At 35.4% G+C, this 25,715-nt stretch overlaps 1 protein-coding gene across 1 annotated transcript; it reads left to right on the top strand.

Moving 5' to 3' along the window:
- The first annotated feature begins 18 nt into the window (after positions 1-18).
- LOC106717910 (protein alan shepard) lies at positions 19-25,281 on the top strand. The gene is made up of 9 exons (XM_045680738.1): positions 19-141; positions 15,321-15,583; positions 15,905-15,963; positions 16,617-16,741; positions 18,093-18,287; positions 18,702-18,845; positions 19,936-20,229; positions 20,518-20,556; positions 20,715-25,281. Exons 1-9 carry the CDS (start codon positions 19-21, stop codon positions 20,844-20,846), a joined length of 1,374 nt encoding a protein of 457 aa, XP_045536694.1. The 3' UTR covers positions 20,847-25,281.
- Positions 25,282-25,715: the final 434 nt, after the last annotated feature.

The following is a 25,715-nucleotide window of genomic DNA, read 5'->3' on the forward strand; positions in this document are numbered from 1 at the left end:
GGGGAGAGCGCGGCGCGCATGGCGAGCGCGGGCGCGCAATACCGCGGCGGGCAGCAGTGGGGCGCGGCGTACGCGCAGCCCTGCCGCTACCCGCCGCCCCAGCCGCAGACCTACGCGGCGCCTAGCTACACCCCCCACCAGGTAAAATTCACTTCCTTCCTATATAGGTCTCCACATGTTAAGCTCTTTCGTACTCTGAAGGCAATGACCGTGAAACAAATGTGTTTGTTAATCTCTCACCTCCCTCTTCAATACCAAAAAAAAAAACTGAACAATTGTCTTATCGACATCCTTAGGAAAAGACTTACTGCAATAGCAACTGAATAAAAATGAATTTCTCCCTTTTCGCCTATGAAGCTGTTGATCGATAACTTTTACGCCAAATAAAATAGTGTAATAGTTAATAGTAAAATTATTTATTTTAAGGATTTATTACTTTTAGAGAATTATTAGTCAAGATCATCTCGAGCGTATTGCGCGCTAAAGTTCCCAAAACCAAGTGACAGATAGCTGTAGTGAGGCGACGTAAGCGTTGATATTTGACATGTCTAGTGCTGCGCCGATACACCGGCACAGTGTTGATTTTTGTCTCTAACAATTACCAAATTGTCACTATATATTGTACATACATTATAGTAGGCTAAGTGGTAAGACATACACTGTGGCACTCAGTGAGCGTTGCTAATCCGATTCCATTAGCATCTGCAATTCTATTTACTGTGACCTCTTATAGACCTTGCCAACTTGCATTCGGACAAAGCGTCATACAATGGTTACAGCTATTAACTAGAATTATTAACCATGGCACCTTCTACTATATTATATACGATTTGGTGTGATGACGTCATCTAAAGTCTAAACGTTTGGAGGTAAGCAGAGAATATAAGTAATACATAAGGATTTTCATTAATCTACACATGTATAGAGTCGATATCTGCCAGGTCCAACTTAGTATCTGAGTCCACCATAGAGTATAAAATAACAATAATTGTAAATAAAAAAAATAACAAGAAAGAAACTCTTTTTCGAAGTTATTAACAAAATTATTATGTTACGTTTTAGTACATTGGAGAATGTTTTGTTTTGAAGTCGGTCACATTTTTTTTTGTAAAAAATTATGTTGTACAGTTAGTTTTTTTTATATAAAAAGTGGTGTCATGATTCTCATAGATTCTAAATCTTGATACACAGAAAATTTGTGTAATATAATTGCTTCTTTATATTCTTAATGGATGAATATGAGTTATACTTGTCTGGTTAGTTTTATAGGAAGCAATTTTTACAACTCATGTATTGTAGTTTGGCAAACGTTCAAGTGTACATAAATATTATTAATACCAGGCGGTTTTTGTGTCTACCAGCTATAGTTTGCAAAAACAGTACAATATAAACTATATCGCTATATGTACTGAATAGTTACTTTTATTATTTAAGTGATTGACCAAATTTCTCTTAAGTTTATCATTGTATAAAATATTTTCATTAACTTTATTAAGACTTTCTAAGAAACTACGAATACCGCTCATTTCTTCTTATTTCAGTTATTACTTATGTTTCTAATGTTTTAAACTGATTATCGTAATGTTTAAAATTTATCATTTATCCGATCGAAGTATTCATTTATTAATGTACTTATGAAAATAAGTAATTTATTTTCTAGTTTATATGCTATATTGTAATATAAAAGTCACGATACAGAGATCCATTTCCAAACATTTATTAGGAAGAAATCTCAAGTTATATATCCACAATAAATAGAATCAATCACAGAGTTCGGCGCCGCTTCTCAATCTAATGAGGAAAGTTTACCAATGGATTTATGACCGATGGAAAGTAACGCTGTATTGGTTGACATACGCCGAGCCTTTTCTCGAAAAATAAAAGGGAATTCTTTATGGAAATATCGAATTTCATTACATTTCCAGTATTATACACGTCGTTGATATCATTTTGCAAATGTTAAAATAGTAGGTTACGATTACTAACATAGGGGCCATCAGAATATAGCCATAGAAGAGAGAGGAAGTAATCAATGTACATTGAAAAGGGCGATGTCATATCGTAAATAACTCATGTAATTTACGGCATAGAATATTGAATTCAAAGATTTCAGATATGAGCTATTATTAAACATAATTAACTGTGAATTGAGCGCGTTGACACGGCTCCATCAATTTCTTGCCCCCCTCTACATCGCACCACGCATCCTCGGCTCGTTATGCATAATACAGCCTACATTGTTATATGATTAATGTTTTCTTGTGCCACTTAAACAGGGCACTGAAGCGTGATTTGCATAAAACTAGTTAATGTACAAGTTTCAGATTGGTTTAATACTCTTCGCTTTTAACTCGGTGTATATATTCGGGTTGAACGTAGACGAGGCGTACTCTGTTATTACAGATTTTTTAGGCGCCGTTCGTAGCGGTCGATCGACGATAAACAGTTTTGTGGGAGCGCGAGCACTGGTTGCTTCTATTCAGAAAACACGAGACTGTCTGGTTAAAATAACTTTTTTTATAAAGATATGCATTTAGTGATCAGACTATTTTTAAAAGTAGAGGAAGTTTGTTGTGTTTTTTTTCACTGAGCTCAAGTTTTTGGAATATTAACTTACTTTACAAACTGATTTAACTGATAGTGAATGCACAGGACGTTATTTATTTTCTTATTAAAAACTACTCGGAATTTTGCAACTCCTATCATTAACCTCTGATTTCAATATGCAAAAAATTACAACCTATTATTAGTCTAGGTCCTAACCTAAACCTAAAACCATTAAAAATCGATTAAAGTTAATGCAACGGACTATCCGGCATTTGCGAAATGAGTCAAGTTATTGTATTTTTCTATTCTTTATTTAATCCTATAGCTTAGTAGGTCATTTCGAAAAATATGTTTATTATATTTGAAATGTATAAATACATACAATGTCAAAAAGAAAGAATAAATGTTGATGGATTACGAGTATTACCATTGAGGAATAAGATTGAAGACCTCATTATCAATCTTTCGTATCAACTATTAATTCAGTTGCTATACTACGAGTATAGTCTAAACAAATATAACCGTGAGATTCCACTGCTAAATAGCTGGTCCAAAAGCATATTGTTATTTCATTGTTTCATGGATTTGATGGTGATTGTTGGATGAAAGAAGAAAGTTTCGGCTTTCATATGTATTCGAAAATGTATTCCTTAGCCGCACTTCGTTCATTGCGACTTAATCATCGAACTATGAATATTGGTAGGGTGCAAATAATATAAGTGGCCAATGTTTTCGAAATGCGATAGATTTAGTTCAAGGGGCAAGACACAAACCAGATGTCGCACAAACCCTTGCAACACCCCCTCACGAGGACTTCGTAAAAGGAATTCCTCGAGTCCTTATCGCTTACTGAAATAAAATGTACCTCCTCGTAGTTGTACGTGTTTTATTACAGCGTCTCTGCTACAGAATTTATCTCGATGTTCGAGCTTTAGGGTTCCGCGTTCTTTGTTTTTATGACCCACCGAAATGAAGGGTGTTCGATGTGTATATTTAAATCTTTTTTTATGGTTTGGAATATAAAAAAAAAATGTTACAGCATGGGGATGTACGGGAAGCCACTTTTACTGTCCCTTGCGTATTATAAGTGATTAAGGAAATAAATAAATCTTGTAGAAGAAGTTTAACTTACTCCAAATTTTTTTTGTTCTGTTTACTTTTTCCCATGTTTATTCGAAATATTAATTATACATCTAAATTAACCTTAATAAACGTAATACATATAATGAACTAAAACCTCTTGCATATACGTCTGCCGCTAATTTCAAAGGTAACCAATATATCATGTACAACAATCAGAATGAAGGAATAAATAAGACGCGAGCCTTTTGTTTTGACAGATCATGATAATAAAAAAGTGAGAGATATTTCAAACCAGTATTTATAAAATAAATGTTACATTATACATAAGTTTTACAAGTACGGAACCGTTTGAGAGTATTCTATTAAAGTGCTAAGATTCTTGCGTATAACAAAGAAAAAAAGATAGAAGACTCGGGAGAAAATGTACCGAGCCACCGTGAATGAGGTATTTTCTTTAGAACAGCTATGCGGTGTATTTTAAAGAATTTTACGAACTTCGATTCTGAGGTTTTTTACTGTTTGCAACTATGTTACGAGCCGTCCTTCACGATCCAACGAGTAACCGACTGAGAAAAACGAAAGATAAATTTTTTATAAATTTTCCTTTATATCTTTTTTTTAAACTTTAATTTAATAAAGTATTTAAAAACTATATCGGTATCTTAGTAGCCGTTAGCGTTAATAATCATGCCTAGTAAATAAAAAATATATTTACGTTTATGATTGAAAATAAAGTTCGCAGAAACGTGGCGTGTTTCGAGTGGCCCTTACGCTTTGTATTGATTAATGCAATTAAACTTTCGTTAGGGTGTTAAAATGACAATAAAAACTTTATCGCACAGGCAGACTGTAATTTGAAAAGCTGTCATTACCTTTCGTTGTTTATGTGCTACGTATAAAGAGTAGAGACAGATTTAAACTTTATTAGTTAACTTTACTACTGAAATCTGAAGTTCTTTGTAAATAAATCTGATAAAATCCAAATTCAGAGTCTTTAAAAGACAATCTAGTAAAAAAAGCCAAACATCAACAAACCGCAACAAAAAATTTACTGGCAATCTTTTGACATATAACAATGAAAGTCATAAAAACGAAATAAATACCCAATGACCCTTAGCAGTCATAAAAGCGCTGTTAAAAGCTATCAATTTGAAAAGTTTATTTTGTTTAGGTTAGGCGGCGCTCCACGGAAGCCGCGACTGCGCCGCTGCGATACTCCGTTGTGTAAACAATGCATAATACCAACTAAGGAACTTTAAACATTCGACAACGTACATAGTTAAATGTACTGCGACATAAACTATGTACTATATGAACAACTAACTTTAGCTATAGTGAATTAAAATCCAAATCAAATGAACATCGAATAATTAGATACATTTGTCATATTTTACGGTATTGAAGCTCATGACCATGAAAATAATTAGTGTCGACGAAAATAATAAGTAAAAATCTATAAAAATAACTTAGTGATCCTAGTCTGAGGAACTCGGTGTTAGTTGTAAGGACTTGGTCTTCCGCAGCCCCAAGATTAGCGCGTATTTTGCGATTATTCAAGTGCAACGCTATTTTTAAACTTCGTTCATCTATTATTATTACGTAATACGTAAAATAAATAATAAAAAATGTTTATCAATGGTAGCATAGAATCGATAAGATGCGTAAGTTGTAGACAGGACTCCGAGTGGTTGATTAACGACGTGGCATACGTCAGCTGTCAGGGCTGTCACAACTGCGTTGCTTGTTAGATTCATCGCAAGCTCTCTCGAACGTGGCGGCCCTAAATGGACCACATTTTTTTCCGATGAGGGGACCAATGTTTTTTACGTCACCACGGAACGACAATCAACTGTTAAGTATGCAGACAGGGCTATATTTTTTATAAGATTCAGATTTAAGTATTATTTATGAGTTTGGTTCTAAAATATTCACACATTCCATTGTTATAATGCAAGCACGATAGTTTCTAGTTGTATATTTGGGTGGTCCGTCCCAAAATCGTATAAACAGGATTCACTTGTCACTGGTGGTATACAATTATTATTATTTTTTGCTTAGAAATTTCGTTAAAGTGTCCTGTGATTTTCATTTCTGTGCGATTGAAAATTAGTAAGGTGTAAAGTTTTCTTGTTTTTCTTTCCAATAATTTGGATTGTGTTAAAACAAGTGAGAATGTATTTTACATATTTCATTTGAAATTCGTACAAGCCCACCTACATTAACTTTGTATGTACTTTTTCTTGCGATACACATTTAAAAAGATTATGTTGATATATTTAAATGTATGCGTTACGAAGTAGAAAAAAAATGTAAACAAAATTACCTCATTTATTTCGGTGCGATCCGTTCAAAAGGTGTTTTTTCACTGTCAAACTAACCGGATAACGATAAGTCGGTGAAATATTAGATGTTTCAGTTATATTATTAACTGGGGGACTATGTAATTAACTAAAACATCCATAAATTAATGGTTCACATATTTACTTTCGGATAACTGATTGTAGTTATTGCTTGTATTTATAGTTATAAACTGAATTAAATTCTTAATAAAAAGTTATTCGCTATTAGTTAATCTTCAAGATTTAAGCACGTCCTGAAAATACTTAAAATTAAACTAAGTAATATTAGAAATTATCATCTGATGTGAAGGATCTATTATTATTATCAACAATTGGTTTATATCCGCTTACCATCCGTTCTTGGTTACGGATGAGTGCTTACAATTTTGGATTAATAAATTGTGTCTTCGAAATTGATAGCTATAGGCTTACCTTCTATTACATTTGACGAGTAATGAAGCGATAGCTTTTGTCATTTTCGAACGGAGGACAAATTTTTCTACTAAAATATCCGGAAGACCCGGTTCTAAAATTGGAATGTAACCATCTCTTACATGTTTATTGTGTTAAGCATTATAGTTTATTTTCGGTGCATTGGGGCACATCCCACATGCAGGACCCTAGAGCGGGGTGAAAGTATAAATAAACAAGGCTTGCTGATATCTGTCATCCGAAGTATTAGATTTATTTCTGTTCTGGCGGAAGTTGAAGGACCCCAACCCCTCGTGAAATGAGGCGGCCGATATACCGCGTAACGTCAACTAATGCTAACAGAATTTCATGCTGCATTTACTTCCACTGACAATTAAATTTGACAGCTTATTCCTACAGATTCGCCCAATAAAGCATGAGACGCGTTGAACGATGAAATCTTTTTTAACTTATCAACGAAATGCTAATATTAAGTATGGTTGAATTCAATGGTAATAAGAAATTACATTTACACAGTTTACTTACTGACAATGACGTTTATTGTCTGTGGTTTTTGAAGGTTTCAATGTTTAAATTGATGATACATATCTGTTTTTAATAGGTCAACCTTTTCGAAAAATTGTTTAAAAAGGTTTGCTATCATTTTTACTTTTCTATTGAATTCGACTATACATGTGTTATCTACTACATGCATGCATACTACTATCTTTTTAATCTAATCTCACACAATCCATCTGGTATCGATGGCTCCTATGCCAATGTGCAAATTGACAACTTTATAGGAGAGGCTCTCGAAAGTTTCAACCATATATGAAAATAGGCCGCATAGGCCCTTTTACTTAAACAGAAAAAATTATAAATTTTTTCTTTAGCCCTTATTACACAGGACTCATCGATATATAGATTATATAAACAGTTTATCATTTGTAACCTCCTTACGTCCAATGCAAATTAATGAAAGAAAAATCTTGCTTCTATGGCGGGTATTTTTTTTTTAATGTAGAGTAGCTTTTAATTTTTTTTACATTTAGTCTTACTAATGCGAATGTTTAAATGTATGGTTAAGGTATCTCCAGAACCGTATAACGGATCTCGCTAAAATTTGACATAGTCTGGAAGAACACATAGGCTACTAATTAGGTTTTTTTATTCCTCGGGAACGGAGTCGCGGAAGGCAAGTAGTAGGACATAAATATTAAATTGCAACATAAACTGGTTCAACATTGTCTGTTGATCGAGACTTGATGTAGCAGGGATAAAGGGTATTTTGTAGCGAGGGTGGATGGATTTTTTTTTGTGGAATTATGTTAATGTCGGAGAGACGCGGGCCGCAGCTGCCTGTGTTTGAATTTGCTCGTCGGTCACCATTTTTTCCTGTAACATCTGACCTTTGTCCATTAGGGGAGGATATCAGCTTGTCATCTGTTTGATGTCCTCGCGTAATGTGCTCGTAATTCATACAAAAAATCTTATAATACAACACAATTGTAAATGTGGATATGTTTTTAACAATTCGAAATATTTAGAAACTACTCTCTATCAAAATTAAAATGTTCAATTTAAGACTAATTTTTAAAAAAGTAAAATAGATTCGGTAATACCTATGGCTTCTTTCTTCTTTGCCAAAAATTATGGTCTTACGATGACAAGTGAAAAAACCAAACCGAAATTCGATGCAGAGCTATATAGTACTAGAGGAAAGCAGTACATACTTGTTCTGCTTTCCTCCGTTTCAATAAAGAAAATAACATTATTGTATAATGTTTAAAACAAAACATAACTATAATATAGTGTAAGTTTTTTTTATGTAGTTCCTGAGAATGGCATTGCAATACTTGTGGAATATGCTCCAATATCCTGTTATAATGGTAGCACGCCGATGCTCCACTGTGGAACGTATTCGAACATATAAACACATAATATAGACTTACTCGTATTTAATTAAAACATTACATAGAGTTGAAAATGACGGCAGTTTTAAACAATACTCGTTAGTCCCGCCCTATTTTAAACTTATGTTTTGGATTACTCGATGAATTATGTTAGACTTGAAAATCATGTCTTCCATGTCTACTAACCAGTTGAACATTTTGCTAATGCAACTATTAGTAAATGTACTACTCTTATTAATTTAAAGTTTATCAGAAACGTTCTTTTTACCTTTTTATTTTAGACGTCACGTCTGACAATTTTTTTCTTTCAATTTTTATTTGATTTCCCTATGTACCGTTTAATTGAAAATTTTCAAACATTTATAGATACGAGGCCTTCACGGGCTTTGAATTTATGAAAACAATAACGTAAAACGCCATACCATACGATCGTGCGAATAGATATGATCGTGAAACATGAATGCTGTCTATTCATTTATAGCGGACGCATTCAACTTGGATACCATTGAACAGATGATCGAGTAAACAGATGTATGCTAGGGATGTGTGATTTATTTTAATGTCACCTAACGCTGTTTAGAATGAAGTTTAAACATACACAAAATTGTAGCTGATGAACCAATAGGTAAATATATTTTCCAATTATTGACCTTTAATTGCTGTTTAACTAGCGATTAACCTATTCTGAGTACAGTGAGAGTTATTGATTGAGCGTTCACAATTTAGAGCATGTCGCGCCTATTACGTTTATATAAAAGGTCCATTTCGAAGTGGCTTTAGTATCGAGATATAAGAACAGCCACCCCTAGCTCGCTTGCTCTTCAAAGACGCGGTAACGCTTGTAACACACAGTCGCGAAAACGAACCGAAACCGAAACTTAGCATCGTGAGACACATATAGTTAATACCAAACGTATACGTGTGGTCAGGAGCCCCAATTTTGGTCCCCACCCTTTTTGAAGTGGAATAATATGGCTAAGTAGGAGACGCAGAGCAAGGGAAAGTATCCTCTGTCAATGCGTCCCTTCCTCGCACGATCAAAGCAGTAGGTATGTCTGTGGGCAGAGGTCACTTTAATATTTTCGCGAATTAAGGTAGCCGCTTGCTCGTTTTCCACCTTATACTATTTAAAAGAAAAAAAATAGTTTGCCCCATATAACCATTGTTTTCGACATATATATACATATTGTCAAACATTTGAAACTATATTAGAATTTGCGTGGCCACCCTGTATATTAAGTCGCGGAAGAAGAAGAATTAGTTTCAGTTTCATATTAAATTCACTTAGTTTCCGGATCGCTTTCCCATTTGTGTGCTAAAGGCGTAAATGTTGATGCGATACAGCGATGCTGATTGAATCGACGATAAAACAAATGGAACTCTCGCTCAATTTAAATAGATTGAATAGGATTTATGTTTCATTTCGCGAGTCAGGCACGTGAATAGCCGAATCCTCGACGCTATTACTTGTATTCACATAGACTGAATGCAATGTACTGACGAAATCATCAAAGCAACTGGCCAATTTCTCTCTAATTAATTGAATTATGGTCTTATTGTAAAAGAATTAGAGTAAGATTTACCCCGAGAATTCTGATTTCAATATGGTTCAATTGGATATAAATACTTATGGTATAATTAAAAAGCTCAAGTATTTATTTCCATAGTTAGAATTTATAAGTGTTAAGCTCAGTACTTTAATTTGTCTGAAACTAGTCGGATTACACACCAACCGTGTAGTCCACACGTTAACTTAGTCGGAATTTATTTTGTGTTTAATATCTCACGAGTATTCATAATTTTAATCATTTTTACTTGGATGGCACTTGCTTAAAATTGTTTTAATATCATCAGCTTCAAGTATAGAACCTAACGATGTCTGAAATTCGTTATAATTTCATAGACTCGACCGACGTTAGCGATAATAAAAGGCACTTGAAAACGTCGGAGGCCACTCAACGACCAGACCACTCGCTACCTCCTACCTTCTCCCCATCCTACTCTTATTAATATCAGCGTATGCTATTGCAAATTCCATTTTAAAGATGGCGGTTATGTTGGAAGCCAGATATCTAAAGGCATATTTACGTATCTCAAAATCTGTGCCTGAAATGTAAAAATATACTAGGAATATCACCACAAATCTGAAAATTTTTAAATTGTCCTCAATTACACAGCATTATGACTTAAATTAATGCATTGTTTGATGACATACAAAGGTCATCTTTATATAACCTGAATGAATGAAAATGAAACCAATTTATAAAAACCAACGCATTTAAAATCATAATAATTAATCAGCCGAGAAACATCGCCACATCAAAGTGAATATCGAACATATTCCATCGCAAACTCGTGGTTTACGTGTCGGTTTCTATTGTCGAAGCATTGTATAAATTCATATTGACATCTCTTATTTCTGGTTGAAAAAAACAGAGACAACAAAATCCGTCAAAAAGTATCACAGCAGTGGGATTTCACGGTTACAAGTTGTGAATGTTCGGTGTTACAGTGATTGCGTCCTTGCGAACTGTTTTCATTTCCCGCCGTCACACGTCAACTTGACGTCTGTCGAAGCTTCGCCTTGATGAAACTGGGAGGCTGCGCCGATGAACGAGGCTTTCATAACCATTGTGACGAGAATGAGAGTCGACATTGTCTATAGCTATTTTATATAGCACTGGCATTTATTTAGAATTACAATATTTTTTTCCTTATTATTATTATTCTTGATTTTAAATACCCAAGGTTAGGCAAATTGTTAGGTCAATACAGCAAGATATCTTTGTATACGACGCTGATGTATTGTTCGAAAAAAGTTCCGAAGTTTGTATGAATGTTTGTTAAAAGTTATCTCTAGAACGGCTCAACGGATCTTGCTGAAATTTGACATAGATAAACATAGCTTGGCTTGGCTCGGGTACTAATGATGTTTTTTATTTTAATTCCGCGCCAACGAAGTCGCGGGCATAAGCTAGTAATTACTATTATTTTGATTTATATATAATTATAAACTTTTTATAAACTAAATAAAAAAGAATATTTTAATAACTCTCTATTCATGGCCAGTATCATTCGAAAAAAGATACAAACCCACTTTTACATAAAAGTTACTGTTACAAACTAGTAAGTTAAATACCTAAACATACAAAAATCTGTAGCGACGTAGCAACCTATTTATCTCACTACCGCAATATCTATCAAAAGTTCTAGTTACAAAGTTATATAGCGTATATTTGCAAAGCTTTACTCCGCTACTTGGAAAGTGTTTGCTTAAACTTTAACAGTCCAATTGCAACTCAATCTCGGGCGGAAATGTTGAAGCCGCAGAGGCAATATACCGCGGCCCGTCCAGATCCGCCTCCCACAGGACACGTCGACTCGAGTAATAATCCACCCAATTTCTAGTGTACAGCCACATTAATTTGATAAATCGTACATGTAAACGAACGTCATATCAAAGAATGAAATTATAGCTAGTGACGTTTAAAAAGCTCTCGTGTATAGTAAATTTATATCTTGTGTCATCAAAAATAAATATTATAATAGAATAAACGCTGATATATGAAGTCCGTTTATCCGGAAAAGGGTTGCATTAGCAAGTCAGAAAATATATTATTAAAAAAAAATGTTATTGTAGCAATACATTCTAGGTTGTATTTCGGATTTATGCCGACCCTTTTGGCGACCAACTTGAGTGAAGGAAACTTAAACAGAATAATTAGTCTGTAGTACGCCTTATTTTATTACAAACGAATCATTTTACACCCTAAAATTAACTGTCTTAGTAAATAAACGAATAAATACAATTTGCTATTTATTAGTGCTTAAGTTTCGCTTAACTTTATATGTATAAAGTTCAAAAATCATGCAATTAGAGCTAGATTGTTCCTAATTTGTAATTACAAATAGTAGTCTTGTAAAGTCCCATTTAACAGTCGCCTTGTAAGTTGTTAATAGTGATCCGAGCGGCGGGCTTCGCTACAATTAATCAAATTATTCAATTAAACTCTCCGTCCATGAAACACCTTATTTTAAAGTATTCTGTTCCTGGTAATTCAATGCGCTACGATTCTCAAATGCTATTATTTCTTACAAAGTTAAATCGTCGAAAGATGGCGGTATAAAACAATTTGTTTATTTATTTTTTCATTAATCATATTTGATTTTTGAATAAATCCATTTTTCCTGTACTTTAATAAATTATGGCATATTTTTGTTATGAAATAAATATGTACCTATCTTGTGAAATCGATACATTTTTAATTCTGCGCGAACAGAGTCGCGGGCGACAGGGCGACAATGACGATGACGATACGAAGGCGCTTATCGCAAATATTCGTACTACTGAATTTAGAATTAAAGGTATAATAAATAAATGCTCGATTTTTAATTAAGAACGTTTCCACGTCACGTTTAAACGTTGACATTACAGCTATTATTTACTTTAGCTGCGACTGAAATACTGTTAATGTACTCAACAACTTAGGCTGAACGAAAATTACGTTTACATAAATCCTTTCTAAATATACGCACAACGAAACAAATGAGTACAAGCTGTACAAAACGGAAAGCTTTTTTAAATTAACAGAAAAAAAATCACCTTAATACATTAGAAAAGTTAGATGAAAAAGCGGAGCTTTTAAAATTTCCGTCAAAACACGTGTTTTTTTTCGCTTCATTGAATGAGGTTTTCTCTGTTTTTGCTAGTATATTCCATTATGAAATGTAAACCAAAACGGAGTGTCATAGGGTATAAATCAGTCAAGTTTTTTTACATTATTACTAACTTATTTTAACATATATTCCCACGTACATGACATTACTAGAATACCAATCTGTTTATCTACCTTGTATATAAACCATTATTCGTCCAGCGAACTTTAGTAGCAAAAAAATATAACTTACGTTTTGTTGTTTATCAACTTACTACCACGTGTATGTGTCAACGACATAGTGCTAACGAACGTATTATGTTAATTAAGTATAATCGTGGATTTCCACTGCCAAAACAACGGTACGAAAACGTAGTTTAATCACTGTTTTTGCTAAGAGTATGAGTGGGATGTCAATATGTTTTTGTACGAGCCTTTCAGCATTGGAAACAAATAGTAAATGATGCTACATGTTTACTACTCCTTAAAGACACATATAAATTCTTCTCACATTTTACACACACTAAAGTACTAGACGTAGTTTCCCGTATTTTCTATTACGCACTCGAATAGACTGGCACATTGATCGTTTACACTTTACATTATTCGAATTCCTTTGCAGTCGCGACAGATATTGTTTGTAGAGTTCGTATTTCTTAATATATCTACATCAAAGTTTATTTCATTGAAGTTATTAAATTTGCACGTATTTGCTCGACTGTCTCTGAGGAATGAAAATAAATAATGATGTTTATGAAACCTTTAATACATTCTGGAGTATTTATTATATTATATTTTAATTAAGGTCATTAACATCAAAGACAACAAGATTAAGTAGACTAGAAATACCTACCTACAAAAAGCATATTAAACTTCCTCAACTTTGGCTTTTCGTATTTTTTAAATGCTTACTACATAAACATGTTAGTGTTGTTAAGGTAAGCTTTTTTATTATTTTGCAGGAATCTAGTGTTGTTTTTTTTTAATCCGTATTTATGTTGTTTACCGGACGAAGGCCAATTCTCGATTCAACCTACGATCGACTCGTTAGTCGGAACTAACTGTCGATCCTTAAAGGTGGAGCTAACCACGTGCTGGTCATACCGTTGCCCACAACAGACTGCGATCGAAAGAGACTCATTTAAACTACTTTTCCACTAAGCGACTAGTCGTACGCAGTCAGTCGCCGTTGTCGAGTTTCTAGTAGCAATACTTTACACCGCGATTACCTCTATCTGTTAAAACCCTAATTAGAAAAGTTCAAAGAATTTATAAAAAAACTTTTTCCTGAATTTTTGAAGACATCAGTAAAAATGGTACATGCGTATATGGCGCGGCCTCTTGCTCGTAGAAATAGTCGCGCCAGTCGTCGGCAGCAGTCGCGTCGCACCCACTCACGCAGGTCTAGGCTTCTAGTGGAAATGACGTCTTATAAGGCAAGCCTGCACCGAGCGTGCTCTGAATCGGCATGCGCTCATTACCCGACCCTATTCATTACCGGGCTAAATAACTAATGGCGTAGCGTCTCACACGTCTCACCAGTTAGTTTCAATGAAGTCGGTTCCCGTGGACGGAAGCGCTTAGCATTGCTATAAATTGAACTCGTCGATACACTTGATCTGATTTTATGGATTTATAAAACAAGTTTGAACTAGATTATACTTGTAACAAATCTTTAATTAAATATTTAATATAATATCGTGTTTATTATACTTGCAGAACTAGTAAGTATACCCACTTGTTATGGCATGTTAAAATAGGGATACCGTACGTTATCTACCTGAATAAGCTAGAACATAAAAGATCTTGTAGAGAATGAACACGCCATAATATGCTTAGCGTAAATTTGCGTGACTACTTCGTACACATTTAAGTTATTTAAAAAAATTATAATTAAACCACAATGTTAAATAAATAAACGTCAAAACAATAACCCACTTGTTATTTGCAGAACATGTCATTTCTCTCGACTGTCGGCCAAATGCCGAACAAAAAATATGAAAGACGTCCTTTTAATGTCTTTATTGCAGTGAAACTTAATGCCTGTTCACATTACCGCTCTGGTTAATTTCACTTGTAAACATGTCCGACCCACAAATAAAAGGAGTAAATCTATACGAGTATGGGTAGTGAAAGAGAGAAGTATAGTCGTAAAAGTTTTGTTCAAGTTTGATTAATTTTTTTTAGTTTTATAGTCAAAACACATAGATAACATACATTAAAAGAAAGCAAAGCAGATTATCATTATCGAAAAAAAACAACATTTGATGAAATTATAAAACTTATATCACTTGTTACTTAAAATTTTGCAAACAATTATTTATAACAAACTGTTGATATAAATCTACAAGTATCAATTTGTCGCATTTCAGTACACGGGGGCTATGAGCGGTGGATGCGGGGGCGGGGGCACGCGGGTGCCCACCGCGGCATCACCGGCCAATACGGCGTCTTCGTCGTCGTCCAACACAGGCTCGGCGGGCGGCACACGCTCGACCAGCCTCAGCACGGGACCGCCGCCCGCCAGCTCGGCGTCCACGGGCGCGCCCGGCGACCAGCTCAGCCGCACCAACCTCTACATACGCGGCCTCGGCCAGAACACCACCGATAAGGACCTCGTCCAGATGTGCCAGATGTAAGTTACATAGTCTAAGTTACATAAGTTACATATTTTAATGATTTGTAAAAATTTTAAGGATGCAATTACATCTTACTTTGCACTGAGACAGCTGGTCCAGTAATTTCTTTCGCTGACCAAAGCATGCACTTTAAGACTCCTAGTGTATACATCTAACAGTTATCTTCAGTAATTGGAAAAGCGTTAGAGAAAGACCTGGGAGCTCTTAAATAATAACATTGTTTTTTGTAAATAAAACACGTTCAATGAGTCGTGTAGTACATTACATATTGTGCTCGTTTATTTGCCAACTTCTTAAAGCTCTATTCTCATTTTCAGGTACGGCAATATAATTTCAACAAAGGCAATATTGGATAAAAATACAAATAAATGTAAAGGTAAACAACATTCGTACGTACTCTATCCCTTTCTTACACTATCATAGTTATTGTATATTTCCTGTATCTACATAATATATGTTACTTCTAGTTGAACCTACCTTATCAGTGCATAGATTCACGTATGTATGTAACGTATAGTATATGATATCAAAATTGTTACCATTTGAATATATTTTGCATTGAAAGACTTAATTCGTAACTGATATTAATATTTTCTAGAATACCATATATCTTCATTAAAATAATCCATCTATGGTGAGAATTTTTTCCAATATATGCACGATTCTAGATTCGATTTATTCATGTTTACCTTTTTCATAAAATATATATCATAATATGTTGATTTCACGTATTGTTTTCGTAGCGTCATCCACACACTTTATGCACCAAAGCACAGATAACTTTCTAAATTTAACTTTACAAAGATGGCACACGCATCAATCGATGTGTTCGATGCGATACTTTCGCGTTCATACTGTCATCCTGCTACTTTGTGTAGGCAAGTAGGTATCTTTGTGTCAATAGTTACATAGATTTTTGTTATATGTTTAAAATTATTAGATGTCCTCTATTATAAGCATGTCATTTTAAATTTGACGACCATATTAAGGTCATTTCATTATAAAATGTTTTAACTTTTATCTTCGCAGGTTATGGTTTTGTAGATTTCGAAACGATCGCGTCGGCGGAGGCGGCGGTAAAAGGATTACAAGCGAAAGGTGTTCAGGCCCAGATGGCTAAAGTGGGTATCTGGTTCCTGCGTAGACTGAACCGTGTACGTTGTGCATGCAAGTAATACTATTATGACTAACCGCCTCATCCTAACCCGCTCTCATCCAACTATATTGGTACCAACATTACAGAATACATTCTTATACATATGCGCTGTCATCAACTGTTTGAGAGGAATGACAACTTTATAACGTATGTATTCCAATTGAAAATACTACGACATAATTTTTGCCAAGTAAATAACAATATTTCGTTGGGTATAAAATGCAAGATTTCTATACCATGGAACTAAACACGTATACAAAAATGACAGATATTTGATACTTTTTAATATTCCTTCTAATATTTAAATAAAAATTTCTTAAAATTACACATTTGTGATATCCCAATCCATTCCTATATTCCGTCTACCATTACATATAGCTCTAGTTTATAATATACTTTTAATAATGTGGCCGTAATATTTGGAACTCAAAACAAACATAAACAATATTCTATAATTAGTGCTAGAATCAACAAAAATATATAAAAAAATCTACATTGTAAATACTTCTCATTCATGATAAAATATAAAGATTTCTTGATATATTCTACAGCCTAGTGCAGGCGTATCTTGATTAGATTCCGTAGGTCCAGTTGTAACGCCAGAACACACGCATCAATTTTTATAATCGATCCGTCAGTTTGTGTTTGGGGTACCGCGACAACTGATAGTTTGCGCGTACGTCCGTGTGACAAGAGACTAGTTGGTTGTAAGTATTCGCTATCCTGTCAGTGGTTCGCTCGGCGCCGACATAACGCTTACCTAACTTACTTGAGACATGTCCATCCTGTCGTCTTCTATATCGTTTGCTTTAGCGTCATAACAATGTACTATCGCTACTGGGCTCTGGGTATTTCTATGCTTTCAATATTAAATAGTGTGTATGCGAATTAACCAGCTTCATAATCTCTATATGCTGATATATTCCAATATCGTTGATAACATAACTAAATATAATACTTAATATATTATAGCGTATTAGATCCTAACCGCTGATTTACAAACTGTCCGAGTTGGCTTCAGTGTCTAGATTATCTATGCGGGCTTTGAGCTAATAACAATATTAATACACGTAATATGAGACAGCCTTTCATTCCTTTGTTAAAGCGTTAAGGTGATACTAAATAATAAACATAGCTTTTTGATTTGAAGTTTACTTCTGTAACGTCCTCAAAATCTAGAAAAAAAAAACATTTCATACTTTCACACACAGATGTAATTCCATTTTAAAGACACTTATTTTCTTAAACACACGTAAATTTCAAATTCGAATTCCAAATTTAAATTCAAATATCATCGAATTATAACTGTCGAGCGTGTACTTGATCTGTGCGTTGTGATGCATTCGCAGCAACAGGAGCAGGACCCGACCAATCTTTACATGGCCAACCTGCCACCGCACTTCAAAGAGAACGACGTGGACCAACTTTTGGCCAAGTTCGGGCAAGTGGTGTCGACGCGCATACTTCGCGACACGCACGGCCACAGCAAGGGCGTCGGTTTCGCCAGGATGGAATCGCGTGAAAAGTGCGAGCAGATCATTCAGGTAAACGAGAATAAGTTTAAACATGTTTCAGAGAAATTGGCAAGACAAAGTGCTACCAAATTTTAATTCTACCGTACACATTACATGAAAAGTTGAATTAAAATTTGGGGAACCTAATTATAAAGTATAGAAGTAGCAACTTATTGTCTATATATCTATATATATAAAAGAAAGTCGTGTTAGTTACACTATTCATAACTCAAGAACGGCTGAATCGATTTGACTGAAAATTGGTGGGCGGGTAGCTTAGAACCAGGAAACGGACATAGGATAGTTTTTACCCCGTTTTCTATTTTTTATTCTGCGCGGACAGAGTCGCGGGTAAAAGCTAGTGAGTTATAAAAGAGCGATTGGTCTTTTCTTTTATTTCAGTATTTATTACCAGTTAAAAGTAAAAAGTTGTTTAATTTTCAGATGTTTAATGGCAACTCGATACCGGGGGCTAAGGAACCGCTGCTTGTGAAGTTCGCCGACGGCGGCAGCAAGAAGAAGTCGCTCTACAAGCAGAACGACAACAACGGCCGAATGTGGCGAGACAACAATGAATCCATTACTCAGGTACTACTATATTCAATATTTATACATAGAAGAACACATATACAAAGTAAATAGGAATAGAGCTTTGCTTACTTACTAGCAGTTTAGTACGAATTAGCTTAATTAAATAAGGAGCTAGACATGTACCTTTATTGGAACACTAGAATGTATAAATGTACATACATTTTTACACATAATTTTGCGATGGTAAGTGAAACAAACGAAGCAATCTAACAGTCTTCCTAACCGTTAGATTCGGCTCTGCAAAGCCAAATAGGACATTAAACGTTTTCATTCACAAAATGAAGTGTTATATTTCAGAAATTTGTAAAGGGTTCTTCATGGGCATATGCACTATTAGGTATCATTGATTATTTAGAATTTGTCTAGTTAAATTGCAAAAAGGTGCAGTTCACGATTTTCCGGTGACGGTGGTGAGGTTCATATTATTGGTTGTTTGATAAGGGAGTAAAATGGGATGTTTAGGTAAATGATTAATTTATTAATTTAGAAATACGAGTAATGTCAGTGTTATTTCATTCGATATGCCGATCAGGTTTTGTCGACTCCCATATGTATTCATTTCTTTTGTGTTTTTTTTTTGTTTATATTTTAAAATTAATTTTACGTATTTTGTGATTTTGTTTTTTTTTCAGTGTTTTTAATATATATAATTTTTTTTTTTATTATTTTAGGAATGAACCGAAGCGTACCTTATGAAGTATATTATTTTCATTCTTTTTAAGTATAATTTTGTTTGTTTATTTCACTACAGACTGATCTGATGCAAATCGAGGATTTTGAATTGGCATGAGTCTTTCTAATCACTGATTTTGTGAAATATCACAGTCATTGTACGCACTGTATAAAGGGTGTAGGGATTGTGTATGTACAACGCAAGATTACAAACATGAAGCACGACGTTACATCACACGTTCATATATATTCAAACTTTGGCCCGAGTTAAATGTAATCTTCCGTCGTTATGTGCGTTCCGGTTGAAGAGTACCCTGTATAAAGTGTGTAAACTTGGTGCGATCTGTGGTAGTGGTAGTGTGATTGTCAGTGATTAAGGACGCGTGGAGACGTTGAGCAGACGGTGTGGTTCCAGGCGATGAGCGTGAGCGGCGTGTACGCGGGCGGCGTGGCGGCGGGCGGCGCGGCGGAGTGCGGCGGCGTGTACCGCGGCGCCGGCGTCTACGGCCTCGCCTACCACCCGCAACTGCATCACCCGCATCCCGCCGCCTGGCTCCCCTACGCCGCGCTGCTGCCGCCCGCGCACCCCCACGCGCACCCCGCACACGCCGCACACCCCACGCACCCCGCGCACGCAGCGCACCCCGCGCATCCCGCGCACGCCGCGCACCCCGCGCACCTGCCCATCGACTCCGTGCCCAGCCAATACGTGAGTAGTTACAACATTTACTACACCTAAATAGGGTGTTTATTTAACAAATTATTGAATGGCAATCACAAAAGAAAGATAAATATATATATAAGTCATATAATGATAATCATGAAAATTAAGTTACATGTCCGGTTTACTATAGGAGAAGAAATTCTACCTAGTATAACGTCGGTAAGTTACATAAAGGAGTACGCAGACAAACAGCTCATGTCGATACCGACAGAGGAGGAATATTCAGTCACAATAAAAATTGAACAAAACGACTGAATTCTTTTCCTTTTCCAGGTAAACTGGGACAGCCTAAGGCCGGAAAATGAATTATACGTGAGTTCTCATATTAAATAGCAAAGTTAAACGCTCTTTACTGCAAACGAACTATTGTCCCATTGCTTTGCCATAATCACTGTTAAACAATGTTTGTCGCTTTCGAGTTTCGAGTCGGGAGAGGCGGAGAGTGTAAGCCTGGTGCGGTCGTGTTTCAGTACTTCCCGTCGCCGCCGTACCAGTTCTTCGCGGGCCCGACGCCGCCCATCATCCAGATGCCGATGGAGAGCGAGCAGGCGTCGACTGCGGCGTCGCCGGACGAGGCGTACCAGCCCTACCCGGCCAAGTAGAGGCCGCGGAGGCGCACGCCACTACCCATGCTGTACACGAGCCAAAAATCAAAGCAACTGTGACTTTTTACGATGTTAATTTGTTTTAGTTTTAATTTGCGGCCGTTGTAGACTTCATCGAAAGCTCCGCCCGGTCTCTCGTCGCCTGTTCACTATTTATTTTCTCGCCGACCCCGCGTCGGCCCCGCGCATGCGCTGTGATGTTTTGATGAGGTCTTTTGACGGTTCGAGGAGAGGATTTGATGTATAGATTATAGCTGCAATTTTAAATGTGTTTTGACATTTTAATTTTATTATTGTTTTATGGAAAAAATAAATTTAAGATTTTAGGCGCAGGTTTTGAACACGTTGACAAGATTATTTAAGATAGTTAGGTATTTATTTTAGCATAGTATAATTTCTCGATTGAATTTTTAAATTTAAACTTGTCCTCGAACGGGAATATACATTTTTATTTTTGATTCAGTGTCATATATTGTAAGATAACGGGGATTCTTCAATCGCATAATGAACACATCACGTTTTTATAATGTAGAACAAACCGTGCAATCTTAATTCCTAATCTTGTAAAAAGGAATGCGTTTTATATGATGAATGTATTGGAATGTAAAGTTTTTATAATGATATAGTTTCCTGACATATTTCAGGAGTAGGATGAGCAATATCAGAAGCGGTAGACATGGAAAGATATTTTGAAATGGTCATATCATGTTAAAAAGTTTATACCAATGAAATTGTAAAGGTAAAAGAAACGACTTATGTGTGTTATGGTTAGGAAAGATAAACATACCGATTAGATCTTGTGCGTAAAATTTATTAAGAAGATTTAGAATCTTCTGTTGAGATATATGTATTTTAAAAATACACAAAGTTGGTTTTGTCGCGTTATAGTTAAAACGGCAGATTATAAACATAATGAATTTGGTCGCGAAACGTGTTAGCGACGGTCGATATTTGAGCCACGACGTTGTGTTATGGATGGAACTGAATGTTTGTACGTCCAAAGAAGTTTGGCATGGTGCTCATTTGTTTTGAAAGGGTTCTTCATTGATGAACAGTATTACCTACGTTAAAAATTGGTCACCGGTACAGTCTTCCAAGGATCGCGGGTACCTAATTGAATTGAACCATCTCATTATTAGTATTTATTATTTTTTGGGGGTTAAATATTTCGGATTCCACGTGCCGGAGTACCCCAGCCGCAGGAGTTACGAAAAAATTAAAAAAAAACATATTACTATCTGCTCGACGATAAACACGCAAAGTTTTTACGCATTCTCACAAGCTCACAACTCCCTTGTATGCGTAGCTTAGCCATGTCGCTTAGTCGTTTTAAATATTAAATGCTTTTTCATGATTTATGTTGTCTATAAATATTTACTGAAAAATAAAAATTCCTAATCGATAACGTCGTTGCCAAACCCGTCAGACTGAATTGTATACCGTAAACTTCCAATAAGTTATTTCTTGATCCGTGTTTAATTGTTAAAAAAAAATAGAATCGACATGAATTGCAGCCCTTAAAGAGGCCGAGTAAGACGTCTCGCGTGCAAGACTCGCCGCGCGGCCATTGGCTAATGGCCGGTGGCCAGCGACGCGGACGACGCGCTCACAACTAGCAATAAGCCGTTGTATTTAACGTCTATTTATACATTTTACGAATTTTTGTACGACGAAACTCATTTTCGAAATACGTGAATAATTAAAGTGATACTTTTTTGAGAATCATGTACTGAATCAAAAGCGTAGTTGTTATGTTTAGGCGGTCGGCACATTCCAGTAGAGAACTTCGAACAAAACAAAATTCCACGATTGATTTCCACATTATGAGTTGTGAGGGATTTGAAATCCGAACAGTGAACGCCAATTTTGGCATAATTGAGCACATTTTGTACCATCACGTAGGTTTTGGGTACACTTTATGACTTTATATGAAATTTGATATTTTTATATTGAATATATATGTATAAATTATACATGGATATGTATACATGTATACACATTGTTGATGGGTACGGATGGGACCCGCTATATCGCAACTGTTTAATTCTATTTTGGCACGTCGAGAATTCATCAGAACCAAAGTATACAAATCATTAAAGTCGAGTAAGATGTAGGAAAATATTTATACAACTCAGGGACTGAAGACTAGGTAAATGTTTGATATATTTACTATATTTTAACTGACTTTATTCAAAAGCTGTGGACCGATTAAATTAAAATACAGGAACTGAGATTAGCTTATAGCAGGTTTTGGATGAAAACGTAGAATTTTGAACAATCTAGTAGATCTGTTTATGTTTCTTTTTACATCAGAAATATGCTGAAACTTTACTATAAATGAATTTACTTTACTTTTATACAGCGTAGCTGCTTACTTTTACAAAACAAATTTCAATCCTAATATAAAAAAGGATGTTTATTTTAATGTAAAGGCGTCATTTATTAAGAAAGTGTTTGCGGACAGCCAGTAACCCTTGCGACTCTCGCCGATGATATCTTTAAGTGAGATTTTTGTTAGAATTGCATTCGAAAAAACATCCTGTAGATCAATTTTACATTCGTATAATTCTTAATCGAGCCAAATTTAGTATACTGTACACAAAACCGCCTTTACATCTTGTAACAATTTCCTACTTTGTGTAACGCATCGACGACCACGTTTGGTGCTTAGTTAGGTGACTTGATCGTTTAGTGTTCAACATACGTGTACACTGTGGCTTCCTGTCAAAGCAGTCTTCCGGTAGATATTTCCGCTAATATTTTTGTTTACGATCGATGTCAAAATATTATAAATTCCAATTATTATTTTACAAATATACATAATATTATATACAAAATGTGTAAATGTGCTCCTATACTCTAACGATCGTTCGTAAACATCCATAGAAATATACCAAACTATTTTGTCTTAAATTTATATTAGTGTAAAAGAATTATTTTCATTCCAAAGTCGATACAAATTTCCCTTAATTACCGAGTAAATGTGAAATGTATTGAAAGTGATTGATTTGAAGCAATTCGTAGCGTAGATAGCGAGTCGAGTCCCGTAGCGTAGCGTGTAAGTGACGTCACCGTCATGGCGAGATGCGGCGAAATATTATTTTTCTAATGCTTTCCTTCCATTGTGAGCAATAAAGTTGATTTGATCGTAGTGCCTTCGGCTTCGTTCGGTAACAGATGCGGGATACATACGTATTGCCGCTGCGAGTGCTTTACAAGATATTTTTACTGGTGATAGAGAAACTTACCGTGTTCGTAACAAAGTAGGGTAAATGGTAAAACTATTTTGTAGTAACAACTTAATGATGAGATAATGTGGCTGTCAAATCGTTGCATTTTCACACATGATTTTAAAATTTAAATCGAAAATAAAGTTGTAGATGTTCCTAGTAAAACTCACTTCGACATTCTTGACATGTCTGATATGCGTCCTGTACGGAGGACATGCCTTGCGAAATGCAAAGCGAGATATATCCTGGCAGATCGAGAGCACAAAATGCATATTGGGAAACCGATTCATTAAAACCAAATTAATTCTAAATTAAAAATCATGTCGATGAGTTGAAGTGTTAAGTAAATGTTTTAAATTAAGTCATATGTTATAAGTGATCGTTCAGGTCGTTTTGGAAGTGAATTTGGAAGAATTTGGGATGATGAAGTATCGATGGCTAGATATAGGTCTTAGGTATAACATAGATAGGTTAGAATAGTAAAAAAAAATGTTTCGATGCTAAGATACATAGAATAGAGAAGTAGAATAATATATTCGGCGGGGGCTCGGGGCGTGCGCGCCGTCGCCGGCTCTAGAATAGTTTCCTTTGTTAGTTTATTAAATAATTTAATTTGAATGGACTGAAGCCGCGCCCCGCGAACGCGCCCGCGCCTGCGCCTCCCCGCCCTACCTCCTAAGCAAAACTAAGAGAATTAGTGTCAACACATTCTTGCGATAAGTTTCAGTTGGACGAGTTTGCTTTCACCTCTTTTGTTATGTAGTTGAATAAGTGTAAAGAAAGAAAATTAATTGAAAAAAAAACTGTCGGAAGTGTCGATACGATTGTTTGTCCAATGTGTATTATTATAGGGTGGCGTTCTACCCGGCAGACTAGTCTAGATCTTAGATTAGAATAGATAAAAATTTAGTTAGGTAGCCTAGGAATACGAAATGCAAAAACATAAAACTTCATAAAATGTAAAAAAAAAATGAATTGAAATTGTTGGTAAGAAAGAAATATTTTTAAGGGACATGTTGCTTCGTTGTGTTATGATGTGGGGTTTGGCATAACTATGATAATAGTGTAAAGCATTTCTCTCAGAGAAACACATAGAAGAAAGTTATGTATCTATTTTGTTACAAAGTGTTTGCAAGTTTCTATATAGTGCTATGAGCATTTTACGTGACCCGCATTATTTATAGTTATGCTGAATGGAAAAACTAAAATAATATATAAATAAAAACAAAATGGTACTAAGAAGCATGTTTTATTGTGACGAGTCATGTTCCTTTGCATTGAACATATTTTGTAAGAGCAAATGATTGAAATAAAACAAGCAAAACCAAATGCTGTCTTTTCATTTAGAAACTACCTAAACAAAACCAACTGAATGTAATCCGACATTACAACTGCATCGAATCTATTCTTGTGAACGTACATAAATGGTCTTTACTTCACCTTACGTTTGTTAAGAATTGCTTACACTATTCTCTTAAAAAGAGCATGAAGGGGCAGGAGGGCCTTCATCAGAAATCATATTGTGCGAGTATAAAAGCGGGTATGTCGGCAGGTGGGCGTGAACAGATCACGAGTCCTTGTTGCAATCGCAGTTGTTTAATAAGGGTCAAGTAACCAAAAATACACAGTGGAATGA

Source organism: Papilio machaon, chromosome 13, assembly GCF_912999745.1.
Source record: "Papilio machaon chromosome 13, ilPapMach1.1, whole genome shotgun sequence".
Lineage (NCBI taxonomy): Eukaryota > Metazoa > Arthropoda > Insecta > Lepidoptera > Papilionidae > Papilio > Papilio machaon.

Coding starts and splice junctions, on each gene's coding strand:
- LOC106717910 (XM_045680738.1), top strand. CDS start 19: ATGGCGAGCGCGGGCGCGCAATACCGCGGCGGGCAGCAGTGGGGCGCG. Junction 15,584..15,904: donor CTCGTCCAGATGTGCCAGAT/GTAAGTTACATA, acceptor TCTCATTTTCAG/GTACGGCAATATAATTTCAA. Junction 18,288..18,701: donor AGTGCGAGCAGATCATTCAG/GTAAACGAGAAT, acceptor TTTAATTTTCAG/ATGTTTAATGGCAACTCGAT.